Source organism: Helobdella robusta, assembly GCF_000326865.2.
Source record: "Helobdella robusta unplaced genomic scaffold HELROscaffold_1, whole genome shotgun sequence".
NCBI lineage: Eukaryota > Metazoa > Annelida > Clitellata > Rhynchobdellida > Glossiphoniidae > Helobdella > Helobdella robusta.
The window spans coordinates 12,326,809-12,341,572 of record NW_008703570.1 but is presented as its reverse complement, the minus strand read 5'-3'; the positions used below and the strand labels follow the sequence as shown (position 1 = coordinate 12,341,572).

The window sequence follows — 14,764 nt, the reverse complement described above, 5'->3', positions numbered from 1 at the left end:
ATATATATATTGCTATATATATATTTATATTACTATATATGTATATATATATATATATATAGTAATTTGTAAAACTAGCGTATGACATATACACAAAACTTTTGTTCCTATTGACAACGATGACGATGAGAATTGAATATTAGTGTGGGTGCTGGCAATGATAGAATGTTGAAGAAAGAGAGAGCGAGAAAGCGATGGAGAATGAGTGAGAGAGAGAGAGAGAGAGAGAGAGAGAGAGAGGAATTCTCGTGATGATAATGATTGCAATTTTTTTATAATACCGAGTGCTTATAAATAGTTCCTCGGTGGATGCGCGTTTGTCTGTGAGTTTATTTCTCGCTTGATACGTCGGTTGATCGATCGTCCCATCCCCTTGTTCATATTTTTGGTTTTATATCTTTATTTATTTTATCTGCGTTAATTTCTCTCTCAGAAACATTTTTTGAAGGTTGGATCGCTTAATTGATTCATTGATTTTAATTATTTTTTAAAATTAATTGATTAGTTAATTAATTAATTAAACATGAAATTGGAATGTAAGTTAGTTGATAAAATGTAAAATAAAATTTTCATTTTATTATTATCTACGATTTTAAATAATTTGGAACGCCTATCTTATCTCAGATTCATCGTTGTTTTATGACGAAGGAAAGGTTTTTGGCATTGAGAAGAATTGAGAAATTTAGAAAAAAATTTGAGTAGAAAATATTTTCACATCCACATATCAGAAACAATTTTTAACGTTAAGCCTCGAACCAAGTTGAGAGAGTTTATTATTAATAAGTAAAACATCATATTTCAACATCATCTTCAACAGCGGATCCAGCATCGAAAGAGATGTTCACTTTAACGAGGAAGAGTACACTGGCGAAGAAGGAGGAGCACGTGAACTTGTGTGTCAGTGAGGGACTGAAGAAGGTCTACAAAAGCAAACTGCTGCCACTCGAAGAATTTTACAACTTCCATGATTTCCATTCACCTCCTTTGGACGATGCTGATTTCGATGCCAAGCCGATGATTCTCCTCGTTGGTCAGTATTCCACTGGAAAGACAACTTTCATCCGCTATCTTCTGGAGCAGGACTTCCCAGGCATGAGGATTGGACCGGAACCAACTACCGATAGTTTCATCGTTGTTTCGTACGGAGAAGATAACAGCGTTATTCCGGGAAATGCCGTCGTCGTCGATAAGAAAAAACCGTTCAGAGCACTGGCCAAGTTTGGAAACGCTTTTTTAAACCGGTTTCAATGTTCCCAAGTGAACAACAGAGTTCTGGAAAGTCTTTCAATAATTGACACTCCTGGAATTTTGGCTGGAGAGAAACAAAAAGCTGATCGCGGCTACAATTTCGCCGCTGTGATTGAGTGGCTGGCGGAACGAGTCGACAGAATCATTCTGCTGTTCGATGCGCACAAACTCGATATATCGGACGAGTTCAGAACGGTTATTGAATCGATGAAAGGTTACGACGACAAAATCAGAATCGTCCTGAACAAAGCTGACATGGTAGACCACCAGGAACTCATGAGAGTCTACGGAGCGCTGATGTGGAGCTTGGGTAAGGTTCTAAACACTCCCGAGGTAGCCAGAGTGTATATCGGATCGTTCTGGGACCAACCTCTGCATTTCGATGCCAACAGAAAACTTTTCGAGTTGGAGGAACAGGATCTCTTCCAGGAAATTCAAAATCTTCCGAAAAATGCTGCGGTCAGAAAGTTGAACGACCTGATCAAGAGGGCTCGAATGGTTAAGGTTGGTCGTTTCGTTTCGTTTAAAATTTTATCAACAAGTCATCCAGTCATGCTATTTAATATTTATTTTATAAAATTAAAAAACTTTGCTAGTACCAAAATGTAACATGCAAAACAATCTGCAATAAAACTGCCGACTAATGTAATGACAAGCCTGGTAGCAATTTCTTCTCTGCTCTACGCATTATCATTGAAAATACTTCCCAACAACATCTTCTACTACATTGAGGTGAAAATTATCTCAATGATATTCCAACTATAAATGGTACTATCAGTTATGCTACTTTTAGTAATTGTACTAACCATTAAACAACATCTACGGTGAAAATACCAATCTCAGTTTGCAATACTCTAGGATTAATCTGTGACAGGTAAGAGGTGTATAGGTATATCACCAATGCGTCAGTGCGATCCACACTAAACACATGACGCCATTTAGTTGGCTGGTTGTCATTTAAGACACATAAACATACCTACACACACATATACAGACACACACATACACACACATACACATACATACATGCATACATACATACAAACTAGCCAACGATGATCGTTCGATTGTATTACATTTCAATGTGTTTGGTATTGCCTCATATCTGCGTGTTGTTTGTGTGTGTGTGTGTGTGTGTGTGTGTGTGCGAGTCAGAGATTTTGATTTTGGCGCCATAAGCACTAATCGGATGAGATATCAATAATGATGATGATATGACACATGATGGCATGAGGATAACAGTTTCTTATTTTTAAAAAATAATAATAATAATAGTACAAATAATAATATAATAATATTAATAATTTGTTATGTCATTTGATAGACAACCGAGTTGGGCATTTTATCTGGTATGAAATTTAAACGTAAATAATTTTTAATTATTACTTTATAGTCATTATAATTATTATTATTATTGTCTATTAGAATTATTAATATTATTATTATTATTATTATTATTATTAAATTAATTATTAATTAATTATTTATTAAAACATTTATTATTATTATTTTTTATTTTTTTTTACTTCGTAACATGATACCTAGTATAGTTGCGTGAATAACGCATAACGATCAAGTGCTCGTATTGAAACACACACACACACCACACACACACACACACACCACACACACATACACACACACACACACATACTCAACATACCAAAAGACACATACAAACACACACAAACACATATATACAAACTTGCACATACACTAACATACCAAAGACACATATAAATTCAAACAGAGACACATACATACAAACATACACACACACAACATACCAAAAACACATACAAACTTTCATACGCACATACATACAAGCAAACAAACATACACCCACATAACATATCAAAGACACATACAAACCCACACATACACACACTTACATACAAACATACACACACACAAACACAACATACCAAAGACACATACAAACTCATACGCACACAACACACATGCATATGTACATTGACATCCATCTATTCCTATTGGGTTGTTACTTTCAAACGCCTCATGACGTGTACATACCCACACACATACAAACAAACATACAAACAAGCAAACAAACAAACCAACAAACACACACACAAAAACATACAAACACATACATACAAACAACACAAGTAACGCATACAAAATTATTATTATTACTACTACTACTACGACTACTACTACTACTAAAATCAATAATAGTGACAATAAAAAATTTTTAAATGTGTATTATCACAACTATGCTATAACGAATATCATTTATAACGCCTAATTTTCAGTAATATACTGATGATAATAAGATAAGGCTGATAGAGTTTCAGTCATAATGAACTGCTTGATACAAGATAATGGTGATAAGAGTATTAAGTAAAACATAGAGTAACTTATTACTAAATGTTGACAAACAATCGGGATGGTGGTGAAGATGATAGTGATTTAAGTATTGATAATAATATAAATAATGTTAATGATGACGATGATGGTGATGACGATGATGATGACGATGATGATGATGACGATGATGATGATGATGACGATGATGATGATGATGATGGCGACGATGATGATGATGATGATGACATTGTTGTTACATCAAAACAGCGATTTCGAATGCATAATTGGATGTGTTTTTGTTTGGCCCGGCAAATAACTGCTATTAAATGTCATCATCATCATCGTCGTCGTCCTCATCATTATCATCATCATCGTCATCATTATCATCATAACGTTTAACGTCATTATCATCATCATTACTATCATTATCACCATCATCATTATATCTATCCTCTTATCATAACTATCATTATCATCATCATCACCATTGATATTACCATCATTTCTATCATCAGCAATATCATCATCGTCATCATCTTTGTCATCATCATCATCACAATCATCATCGTCGTCATCATCGTCATCATCATTTTCATTGTTCTAATTTTTTCTACTCAATATTTTTAAACAAGAAAATTATAGTTGATGGGCATTGGAGTACTCATTCGCTTTGCACTTTCATTCATTCATCCATTCATTCGTTCGTTCGTTCGTTCGTTCATTCATTCATTCATTTATTCATTCATTTATTCATTCATTTATTTATGATGAAATGATTAGCCCTGCAAATTACTATTGCAGTTGATGTTGCTGTCATTACTATCATCTGCAATAATGTTGTTTTAGTATTAATATTAATATTATTATTATTATTAGTAGTAGTAGTAGTAGTAGTAGTAGTAGCAGTTGTAGTAGTAGTAGTAGCAACAGTAATAGTAGCAGTAGAAGTAGTTTGGTTTCGTTTATATTTAAGCGCTCTTTAATTTGAAATTTTTATACTTAAATTTCATTCAATCAATCATATTTTTTTCATTTTTTTTCCTCAAATTATAAAAAAATACAAAAAGTTTTTTATTTCAAATTTTTCAACACTATTAAATCGCAATTCGTCTGGCTTTGTATTGCTCTGTAGTTGCCAGTAAGAAGATTTGAAGTATAGCATTACGTGGGAGAAGATAGAGAGAAAGAGAAAACGACAGACAGTAAAATAGAAAGACAGATAGAGAAAGAGAGGGACAAAAAATAAGAGAGAGAGAGAGAGAGAGAGAGAGAGAGAGAGATGTGGTATATAGAAAGTGTAAAAAAATTAAGAAAAAGATAGATTCCAGGCAAAGATAAAAAAAGAGAGAGATAAATGAAAAGAGGAATAAAAATTATGCAGAAATGAAGAGAGGAGAAAAAAAAGGAAAAGAGAAGAGGAAGAAAAAAAGAAGAAAAAAGAGAGAATAAACAAAGAAGTAAGCAAACTTCTCCAGAGGAAAACTTTAAAGACTCCATCTCTCGGAAATGTCTTTGGGCTACAAAACCTTGAAAACTTTTTATCGTGATAATTTCTTTTGTATAATTTCTTAATTTTTCAATAAATTTTCTGTATTAATTTTAAAAGGTTTGTTTCTGACTACTTGAAGAAAATTGTAAAGAATTGTTTTGAATACTCCGCTTTAGATAGGAAGATTCTGCAGAGAAATAAAAATCCTGGTTGGTTCGTAAATTGATTCACATCGATGCGTACCTAAACCACAAAAACTCACCCATGGTGACCATGAGGACAAAAAATGAAGATGATGATGACGGCGATGGTGACAGGCAAAAACAAGAAAAAAAAACTGAAGCGATTATTATTTGTTATTTATGATTATATCATATTTAATACGCGCAATCATTCATCCAATCGCAGTTGGATGACTAGAAAGTTCACTGACACTATTCTACGCACACGCACACACACAAATACACACACACACGTACATACATACTTATATGTATAGTATATATAATAACAATGGTGTCGTGTGTATAAATTTAAAGGACGATAATTGCGAGCTTTGTTTATTTCAAACACGTCAAATTACATCATCAGCTTGTTCCATTATTGTTAGGTTGTTGTTGTTATTGTTGTTTTTGTTGTTATCATTTTCTATTATCATTATTATTATTGAAACAACAAACACAAAAGTTTGTTAATTATATTTTAGCGATTTAATGGGGTTGAAAAGGATAACAATAACGATAATAATATCGCCACTGGAACACCACTACCACTCTTACTACTGCTACCACTACCACTACTGCTACTACTGCTATTGCCGATACTACTACTACTACTACTACTACTACTACTGACAATAATAATAATTATATTATTAACAATATGTCATAAATTATCTAATTGAAACTGATAGCCTTTGATAGCAAAAAGGCAATTTAATTAAATTCTTGCCTTGTTTTTTTTTTATTCTTTCAATTTATGAATACATTTTACAGTAATTTAAAAAAAATGAAAAAACGTTTAATTTTAATTGAATTAAAATTTAAGACTGTTCGTCGAAGACCTTTAGAAATCGCAAAGTTGCCGAACTGACAATTGTCCAATTGTGTCCATCCATATTGACCGTTGTTTTTATTTTTTTGGGAGCGATATCATTTTACGTTTTCATGTTTTTAAATATTTATATATGTGTTAAACATGCACACACACACACACACATGTGTGTGTGTGTGTGTGTGTGCGTCTGGGTGTTTATAAAAGTGCGGCCTGTTTGTTTGTTTTGTTTGTTTGTTTGTTTGTGCGTGTGTGTGTGTGTGTGTGTGTAAGGTTGTTTTTTGATCTATGTATGATGTTTGTGTTCATATATGTAAATATTTTTGTGTCTATGCTAATATTGACTTGAGGTTGACTTGGGTTGGTTTAAATAATAGATGGATGGACGGACGGACGGATGAATGGATGGATGGATGGACGGATGGATGGATGGACGGATGGAGGGTAGACGAGGTATGCTTTTTGTTCTCCTAAAATAAAACCGAAATACTATAAGTTGATTTATTCGAATGAAAATTTAAAAAAACAAACTTCTAAATAAATAATGTGGCGCTATACAAATTCTTTCAAAGTCAGACCGGTCGATAATAATAACAATAATAATAATATTGGCGGTAATAGCAATGATAGATTTCAAATTTTAAAAAATGGATATTTGAAAGAGGAAAGAAATTGTTTTTTTTTCAGAATGATTGTACGAGTTATCTCAAAAATTTTGAAATTTACGACTTCTTATAAGTATGCTCTGCTCGTTTGTTCTGTTGTTCGTTCTATTGTTTTCTTTGTATGTTTGTTTGTATATTTGTTTGCCTTGCTTGTTATTTGTTGTTTTGATATTTTCTGTTTGGTTTAAGTTAGTATGTCATCATAGTCGCGAATTGTGTTTGTGTGTTTGCTAAATTTTATGTTTGTGTGTTTGCACACGTGGCTGTGTTTTTTGCTGTTTTTTGCCGAATGTGTTTGTTGACGTTTTTTCTTTCCCATCGTGATGTTATCTGGACACTTTGCTCTATTTTGTTACTTCAAAGACCGTCTGTACATTCTAAATATAAAATATCGCAGATCAAATTCTCTGTTTAGATAATATTTTTTTATTCTTATTGTTGTTATTATTCCATTTTTATTCTTATTATTTTTATTCTCCTTCATCTCTATAGTAGTAAAAATAACAACATGATTACATATGTGATATTCATTTTTAAAACTTTTAATAATGTCATCAGTTCGGGAGTTAGTATAAACAAAATGAGAGAAAAATCACTAGATATTTGTTGAAATTGTACATTTTGAATTTTTCTAAATGTCATACATTAAATTAATTCACCCACACAAACACGTACAGGCGCACATACACACGCGCGCATATGCAAATACATATTCATTTATATTTAACTATTTGGCTAGGCTACTAAAAATTCAACATTCTTCAAAAGTTTTATCGCGTTAAGAATAAAGCTAAAAATTTTATTTTATTTCATAATTGGAAACAGTATTTCATTAGTAACATCTGACCACAACTTGTGTGTGTGAGTGTATATATGTGTGTGAGTGTGTGTGTGAGTGTGTGTGTGAGTGTGTGTGTGTGTGCGTGCGTGTGTGACCAGACAACCAACGAACATGTGTTTGTTCAAACCAGACTCATTCGTCCATTCAAGCATTGCATCTTTAGAAACTTTTTCCAGGTCAGCGATTAACTTTATTAGATTATTTCATAATTGAGTCCAGGTTTTCGATGGCATGTATTTTAGAATTTAATGAAAATAATTATGTTTATTATCCTTTATTTAATAATTTATTCAATTTTTTTAGATATTTTTGTTAACCAATTTTTATTTGAGTTATAATGTCATAACTCTCTCAATAATGTCATAACTCTCTCAACACGCAAACACACACGCATCACAAACCTTGCGTGTGTTTGCAATCGAAACAAGTCACTGAAAAACGCGATCTAGCGTCTTAGCCATTTTACTATTTCTATATTATTTATCGATAGTTTGATGTGATATTTTGATGTTTCGATAGTTTGATCAATCAATCAATCAACCAATCAATCAATCAATCAATCAATCAATCAATAAATTCGCCACGAAGCTTGTGATAAACGGGGATTTTTTATCCATATTGTAATCGAACTCTGTGACTGCTAGGGTAGTTGGTACATTGTCGTGAACAAATTCTTATCCAAAGTAATGCATATGGAACAAAATGTTGTCTTGTAATATGTACACACCACACTACACTGGAACAACGACATAACATAAAGACGATGAAAAATGAGTTCGAGAATGTGAGAATCCTGTCATGAGCCAGAGGAACGATGTTAATTCATTCCACGTAAGACTTCTTTTCTCATTGTTGTTTCGTTTGAAATATGCACGAATATATAATAAAATGTGGGAATTTATGAACATTTAAACAAATGACTTACAGAATAATAATCTTACACAATCATTAATGCACGCGTTAGTTTTTCTCTTTTTTTTCTCTCTCTCTCTCTCACTCTCCTCTCTTTCTCTCTCTTTCTCTATCAATCTCTCATTCTTCTTCTCTTTCTTTTTCTTTGAATTTTTCTCTCTGTCTTTTCAGTACAAAAAGCCCACACACATTTACATATACGTATCTTAATACACAAACAAAAACTACGCACACACGCACGCACACACGCGCACACACACGCACACACGCTAAGGAGAAACAACACGTATCATTATTACAAAAGGGAATGGTACGATGGAATAGGAAGTTTATTTGACTGGGAATCATTTGAAACAGGTTTAACATGGGGTAACATTACACACACACACACAAACACACACTCACACACCTTCTCACACACAAAAACCCCATTCCAACCACAACACATTAACACAACACACACACATTTAACAATACAATACATATTGTATAATCTTTATAAACGTTTTCACGCACACCACCGCCACATGGAGTATAATAACGCACCCGGTTTGTTTATTATTTTATGTTTTATGGTCTTTTAAATCTCAAAAATTAGATTTAGTGGTATCCTTTGATTTTTTCGCATTCGTAAATCTAAATGAAATAAAATAAACACTCAAACCAGCTTTTTCCATAATAATAATTATTATTTATATTATTTTATTATTATTATCCATGATATTATTTATATTATAATTTAAATTATTATTTTTATTAGTAGTAGTTAAACTTGAAGCTAATATTTAATTACAGACTTGCATTTTAAATCGTTTCAAACCCGATCAAATTTTTACGTATGAAGATTTTAACCACTTAGCACTGTGTGTGTACTGTAGAGATGAGATTAGTTGTGTGTAGTCTGAGTTTGTCTGAGTTTGAATGGATGCAGTAGGTGGTGTTTGTGTGAATTTTTGTTGGTGTGTTTAAGTTTTGTAGTTCGTCGTCGAAGTGCTTCGAGTTTTTTTTTTAAATAATAAAATTAATGTTAGGTGTGAAGTTGACGTCTGCGGACCTATTGATAACACTATGGCAATTTTAATTCAATAAAAATGTTAACTCCCTCTTTCCCTCTCTCCCCCCCCTCTCTCTCTCTCTCTCTCTCTCTCTCTCCTTCTCTCTTTCACACACTCACTCAACTGAAGTATTCATTATTAACAATTATTTTCATTTAATTTTTTTATTAAAAATTCTCTAAATTGAAATCCATACATCATTGGCTGTTGAGTTAATTCAATAAAATATGTACTGAAGCAAGCCGAATTTGAGAAATGTGTTGCGCTGTGTATATGTAGTAACTATATTAACGATAAATATCTTACAACATAAGAAACCGTACTAGAGATAATACAACATGATAAGTAATATCATAGATTCACAGCAAAGGAAATAGCAGTATTAGAATTACACAATACAACAGTAATATACACAAGAAAAAAATAAGTTTCAGTAACGTGAGTAAAAATAGTGTCACTACTGTTAAAAGAACTTGAAAGACTATGGAAGAGCTATGAAATTGAAATTAATTAAGAACTGAATTGAATCGGTGACAATTTGAACCTGATACAATGTAACGTTAAAAAATTATCCGCCAAACGTACAGACAACCAATTTAATTTCTCTTTGAAAATTCAAAATTTTCACCGTTTATAGATCACGTCTTTACGTAATGAACACTTAGGTACACGCTTACATAATGAGCCACCTGAAAACACAACTACCAGCCTTTGTTGGGAAGAAGTCGAAGCAGAACAGTCTGATCCACAATCTGAAGGAAACCTACGCTTTCGTGCAGAATCACTATCAGATCTCTCCAGGCGATTTCCCGAACCTGAAGAAGATGCAGGAGCAGCTGAAGATGAAGGATTTCACGAAGTTTCACACCCTTCGGAAGAAATTGTTGGATACTGTTGATAGCATGCTGGAAGAGGATGTGCCGAGGTTCATGCAGATGATCCCCAAAGACGAACAAGTGAGTTGGTTGGCTGGTTGGTTGGATGATTGTTTCAACTGAATGGATGGTTAGTCATTGATTTTGTGAGGTTTTAACTTATTATTTGTTGAAGGTTTTTCAATATTTTTTAACGAAATATATTAAATAATGAATTGTGAAAATAATAAAATAATATTATTATTCTTCGGAAAAGTTTATTGGGAAAGATAATTTGAAAATTAAATGCGTTAAATGTGTTGAAGTACTTAGTTGGTGTCGCGACAAATTAATTTATAAAGTATTCCTAACTGAATTCATTCCTTGATGCAAACGTCAGGTAATGCGAGACATGTCAATAATAAAAGGAGGTGCGTTCAGTGAATATCTGGAGAGTCCGTTTGGATTCAACTGCGGCGAGGGCATCGAACGCGGGAAGAACGAGCCAGAGTGGGTCGTGTACCAAGGTAGGGCCCAGTATGAAGAAATCTTCCAAACTCTCGGTCCCGTCAACGGGAAAATTTCAGGATTAGCAGCCAAAAAAGAGTTGATGAAATCGAAACTATCCAACGCCATTTTGGGAAAGGTCTGGAGGCTGTCAGATATCGACAAGGATGGATTGCTGGATGTGGAAGAATTCGGTCTGGCTCTGTATTTAATTGATCTGAAGTTGCACGGCTGCGAGTTGCCACACGACCTCCCGGACCATCTGGTTCCTCCCTCAAAAGTTTCTCATCGCCGAGTTGGAATGGTGAACGGAGATGTTAATGGCAATCACCTTGCCGAGATCAGTCACGTCAACGTCAATGGAAGCGTCCACAACAACCACCACCACCAACAGCAGCAATCGCCACAACAACAACAACACAAGTTGAATCATGCTGGTACCAGCAGTACGGAATGCGATTTTTCAGATAAATTATATCCTATGCCCAGTTCAGGCGCCATTAAAGTTGAGTATTAAATTGACTTTGTTGGGTGTTTTGTTTAAAAGTGCGAACGTGTTCACGCGTTTTAATCATCGACGCTTTAAATAGAATTTTAAATTTTTGTTTTCATTCATTCATTTATTCATTCAATCGTTTATTCATTCATATTATAATTCAATCATATTATAATTTATTTATTCATTCATTCAATCAATCATTCATTCAATCAATCAATCATTCAATTATTGATAAAGAAAATTCTAAAGTAATTGTGAAATTAATTGTTGATATTCTTGGTTGAATAATTTCAATTGCAAAGGTGATTGAACTTTGAAAAACTCGACCGATTTTATATCGAATATGTTAAATTTAATTATAGTTATAAAAAGTGGAAAACCAGATCAATCAATCGATCAACTAATCAATCAACCAATCAGTCAATCAATCAATCAAACAATTGTACAAATCTTATCTTTAATTTTTTAAACATTGCATTTATAAATAATAACTTATATCAGACAAGTGAGTGCTTCTTCGACTTTTACATACTTTGTTTGAAAAAAAATTATTAAACGTATACTTCAATTTTTGCATCTTAAAAATTATAAATTGTACATAGACAAAATAATTATACAATCATATATATATATACATATATGTATGTATATTATTGGCTTTGTATAAATTAATATATATATATTTATATATGTACATATATAAATAATATATATATATATATTTATATATACATTTATATACATGCATATAACACATTATAACAAGTGCAGTGAAGAGCCCCACAATTCCCATGAACATGACATTTGAAGCTCGCCAATTTTTTCGATGACGAATGATTTTGTGCGTGTGTGTGTGCGTGCGTGCGTGCGTGTGTGTGTCATGACACCACTGCTATGTGCCTTCAGTCGTGTATTATACTCTGATTTATTTATTTTCATTTTTTTATTATTTCTGTGTCCAAAATTTAGGTTGCAAACTGTAATGTGATTTATTAATGGAATTAACTTTTTATTCAACTTAAAATTTGAAAAAATTCTATCCAACGAAATTGTTGAGAAAAGCTGAAGAGATGCTTTTTTCTGGCATTTTAAAATACATCCATTTATTATCTCCTTGCATTATTCTCAAAACAATTCGTTTACTACTCCTTTTGAATTCTTACTGCATTCGACATATGAAACGTTTGCACGCACGTCACGCAAACACAACACATGGTTTTAATACGCAGACATCATCACATTTATCCTACGTATTCCATTCTCTTCCTCCACACGCATATCAATACACGCACGCACACAAACACACACAAACACACACACTCAAATATATATGCACTCGTACTCATACGTAGTCAGCCACATGTAAATATCTAAACACACATTCACACAGACATACATTATTACACACGCACACAAGTATGTATCTATGTACTGTACAACTTTCATACACACGTACATACAACACAACGCATGAAAGCATGTTGTATATATATATATATATATATATATATATATATATATATATATATATAACATGCCAATTGGATGACATAAATATGCTGAAAATATCAGATTATTGGCCATGATTCAAGATAAATTATCACTTTTATTCTTAATGTTATTTGATATCCCTCTGGAATGATAGCTATTTGTCTAGTTTTTGCATACACACACACGCTTTATAAAACTGTGTGTGTGTACGTGGTATATGGACGTGCATTTATTTTTAAATATGTGCGTATTTGTGCTAGTGTGTGTGTGTGTGTGTACGTGTGTACGTGTGTAGGGCCGTGATTTCCAAATTTTCACAGACACGTTCTTCTATTTGATCAGTTTTTCTATTTATTGCAATGATATTACGAAGCTAATGCAATTAAACCAATTTTTTTTTCTTTTTTTTTCTAATTGGTTTAATCAAAATAAAAAGAGTATTTGTTTGGCTGAGAAAAAAACGTTCACATCTTTCTTAATCACGCATCAATCAATGTTATTATACGCCAGGGTATTGCCTATACATCATCAACACATATCCTCTTATCCCTTTCTACGTGAGAATGTTCTAATTTGTTAAACTCTCTCAAGTTTCAATTTCATCCCAAGAGGTCCAAATTAACTTGTATATCAAATTAAATGAATTATTATTCGGAAAAATGAATTAAATATTATCTAAATTTAAATCTCTCTGCTGTGTTTTTTTTATTTTCCTAACGATGGCGGAAAACATTCAATTTAACAAAAAAAATATTACATGAGTTTTTCTTTCTTTTCAAAAATTTATGTTTTTATTTATTAAATTATTTATTTTATTTTTAATTAAAATATTTTTATTCAATCACTAAATCATGTATAATAATATTATGTTATTAATCATAATTTCAATGATGCCTTATAAAACTTAGTTGTTTTTACGTATTTATTATATATATATATATATATATATATATAGAGAGAGAGAGAGAGAGAGAGAGAGAGAGAGAGAGAGAACGAGACTGACTTTGTGTGCATGTATATATTTATAGATATTTATTTAACATTTACGATGCCAAATTGTACAATGCCTTTCAACTGTTAACTCTTCTCCTGTTGTCTTCAATTATTTTTAAAATTTAGTAAAAAAATTTTTGATTGATGTTCGGCGGAGTATGAAATATTTCATTTGATGAATGTAATTTATGCCTTTGTTGTTTCTATTTATAAACTTTTTATATTATCTTATTTAAATCATCTTTATTTATTTTGAAATTTGGTTAATTCCGAAGAAGAAAAATGGGTTTTGTCTTGCGTTTTTTTTCCCATGCTTTCAAGTACTATTAAATTATAATTAACGATACTAAAAACTTCAAATCAGAAAATATTTATTAACCAAACAAAAAGTGTACCCCTATCAATTGAAATTCTTTTGGAAGATGAGTCGTCCAACATAATTATCAACATTTGGACATTGAAAACTTTTAAAAAGCTCCTCGAGACTCTCTGAAGAGCGCTTTAATGGCAACAGCTTCAGTAACAATACACTCGTTCTTCTACACTTAGAAGATGATGTGATCAGAGGAATGTCACAGTTGTTTCTGTTAAGAACTTCAAAGTTTCTTTCGTTATTTAAATCGATACGAAACTGATTAATTCGTTGGTGATTTGTAGAATTATGTCCGTAGAAATTATTTATCTCCGTGTAATTTACGCTGCCAGAGTTGTTCGTGTGTGATTTGAAGTTGACATGCGTTTCTAGAAGGTTGAGAACTTTCATTTGCACGTTCTCCACCGCTGGAGCGTTCGTCAACTGCTGAACGTCTGTCGTCGGGGGGATGGT

General features: G+C 32.4%; 1 protein-coding gene across 1 annotated transcript; it reads left to right on the top strand.

Moving 5' to 3' along the window:
• Positions 1 to 837: 837 nt before the first annotated feature.
• On the top strand, positions 838 to 11,472 carry HELRODRAFT_62236 (hypothetical protein; the record flags this gene model as incomplete). The annotated part of the gene is made up of 3 exons (XM_009011570.1): positions 838 to 1,752; positions 10,260 to 10,550; positions 10,849 to 11,472. 3 exons carry the CDS (start codon positions 838 to 840, stop codon positions 11,470 to 11,472), a joined length of 1,830 nt encoding a protein of 609 aa, XP_009009818.1.
• Positions 11,473 to 14,764: the final 3,292 nt, after the last annotated feature.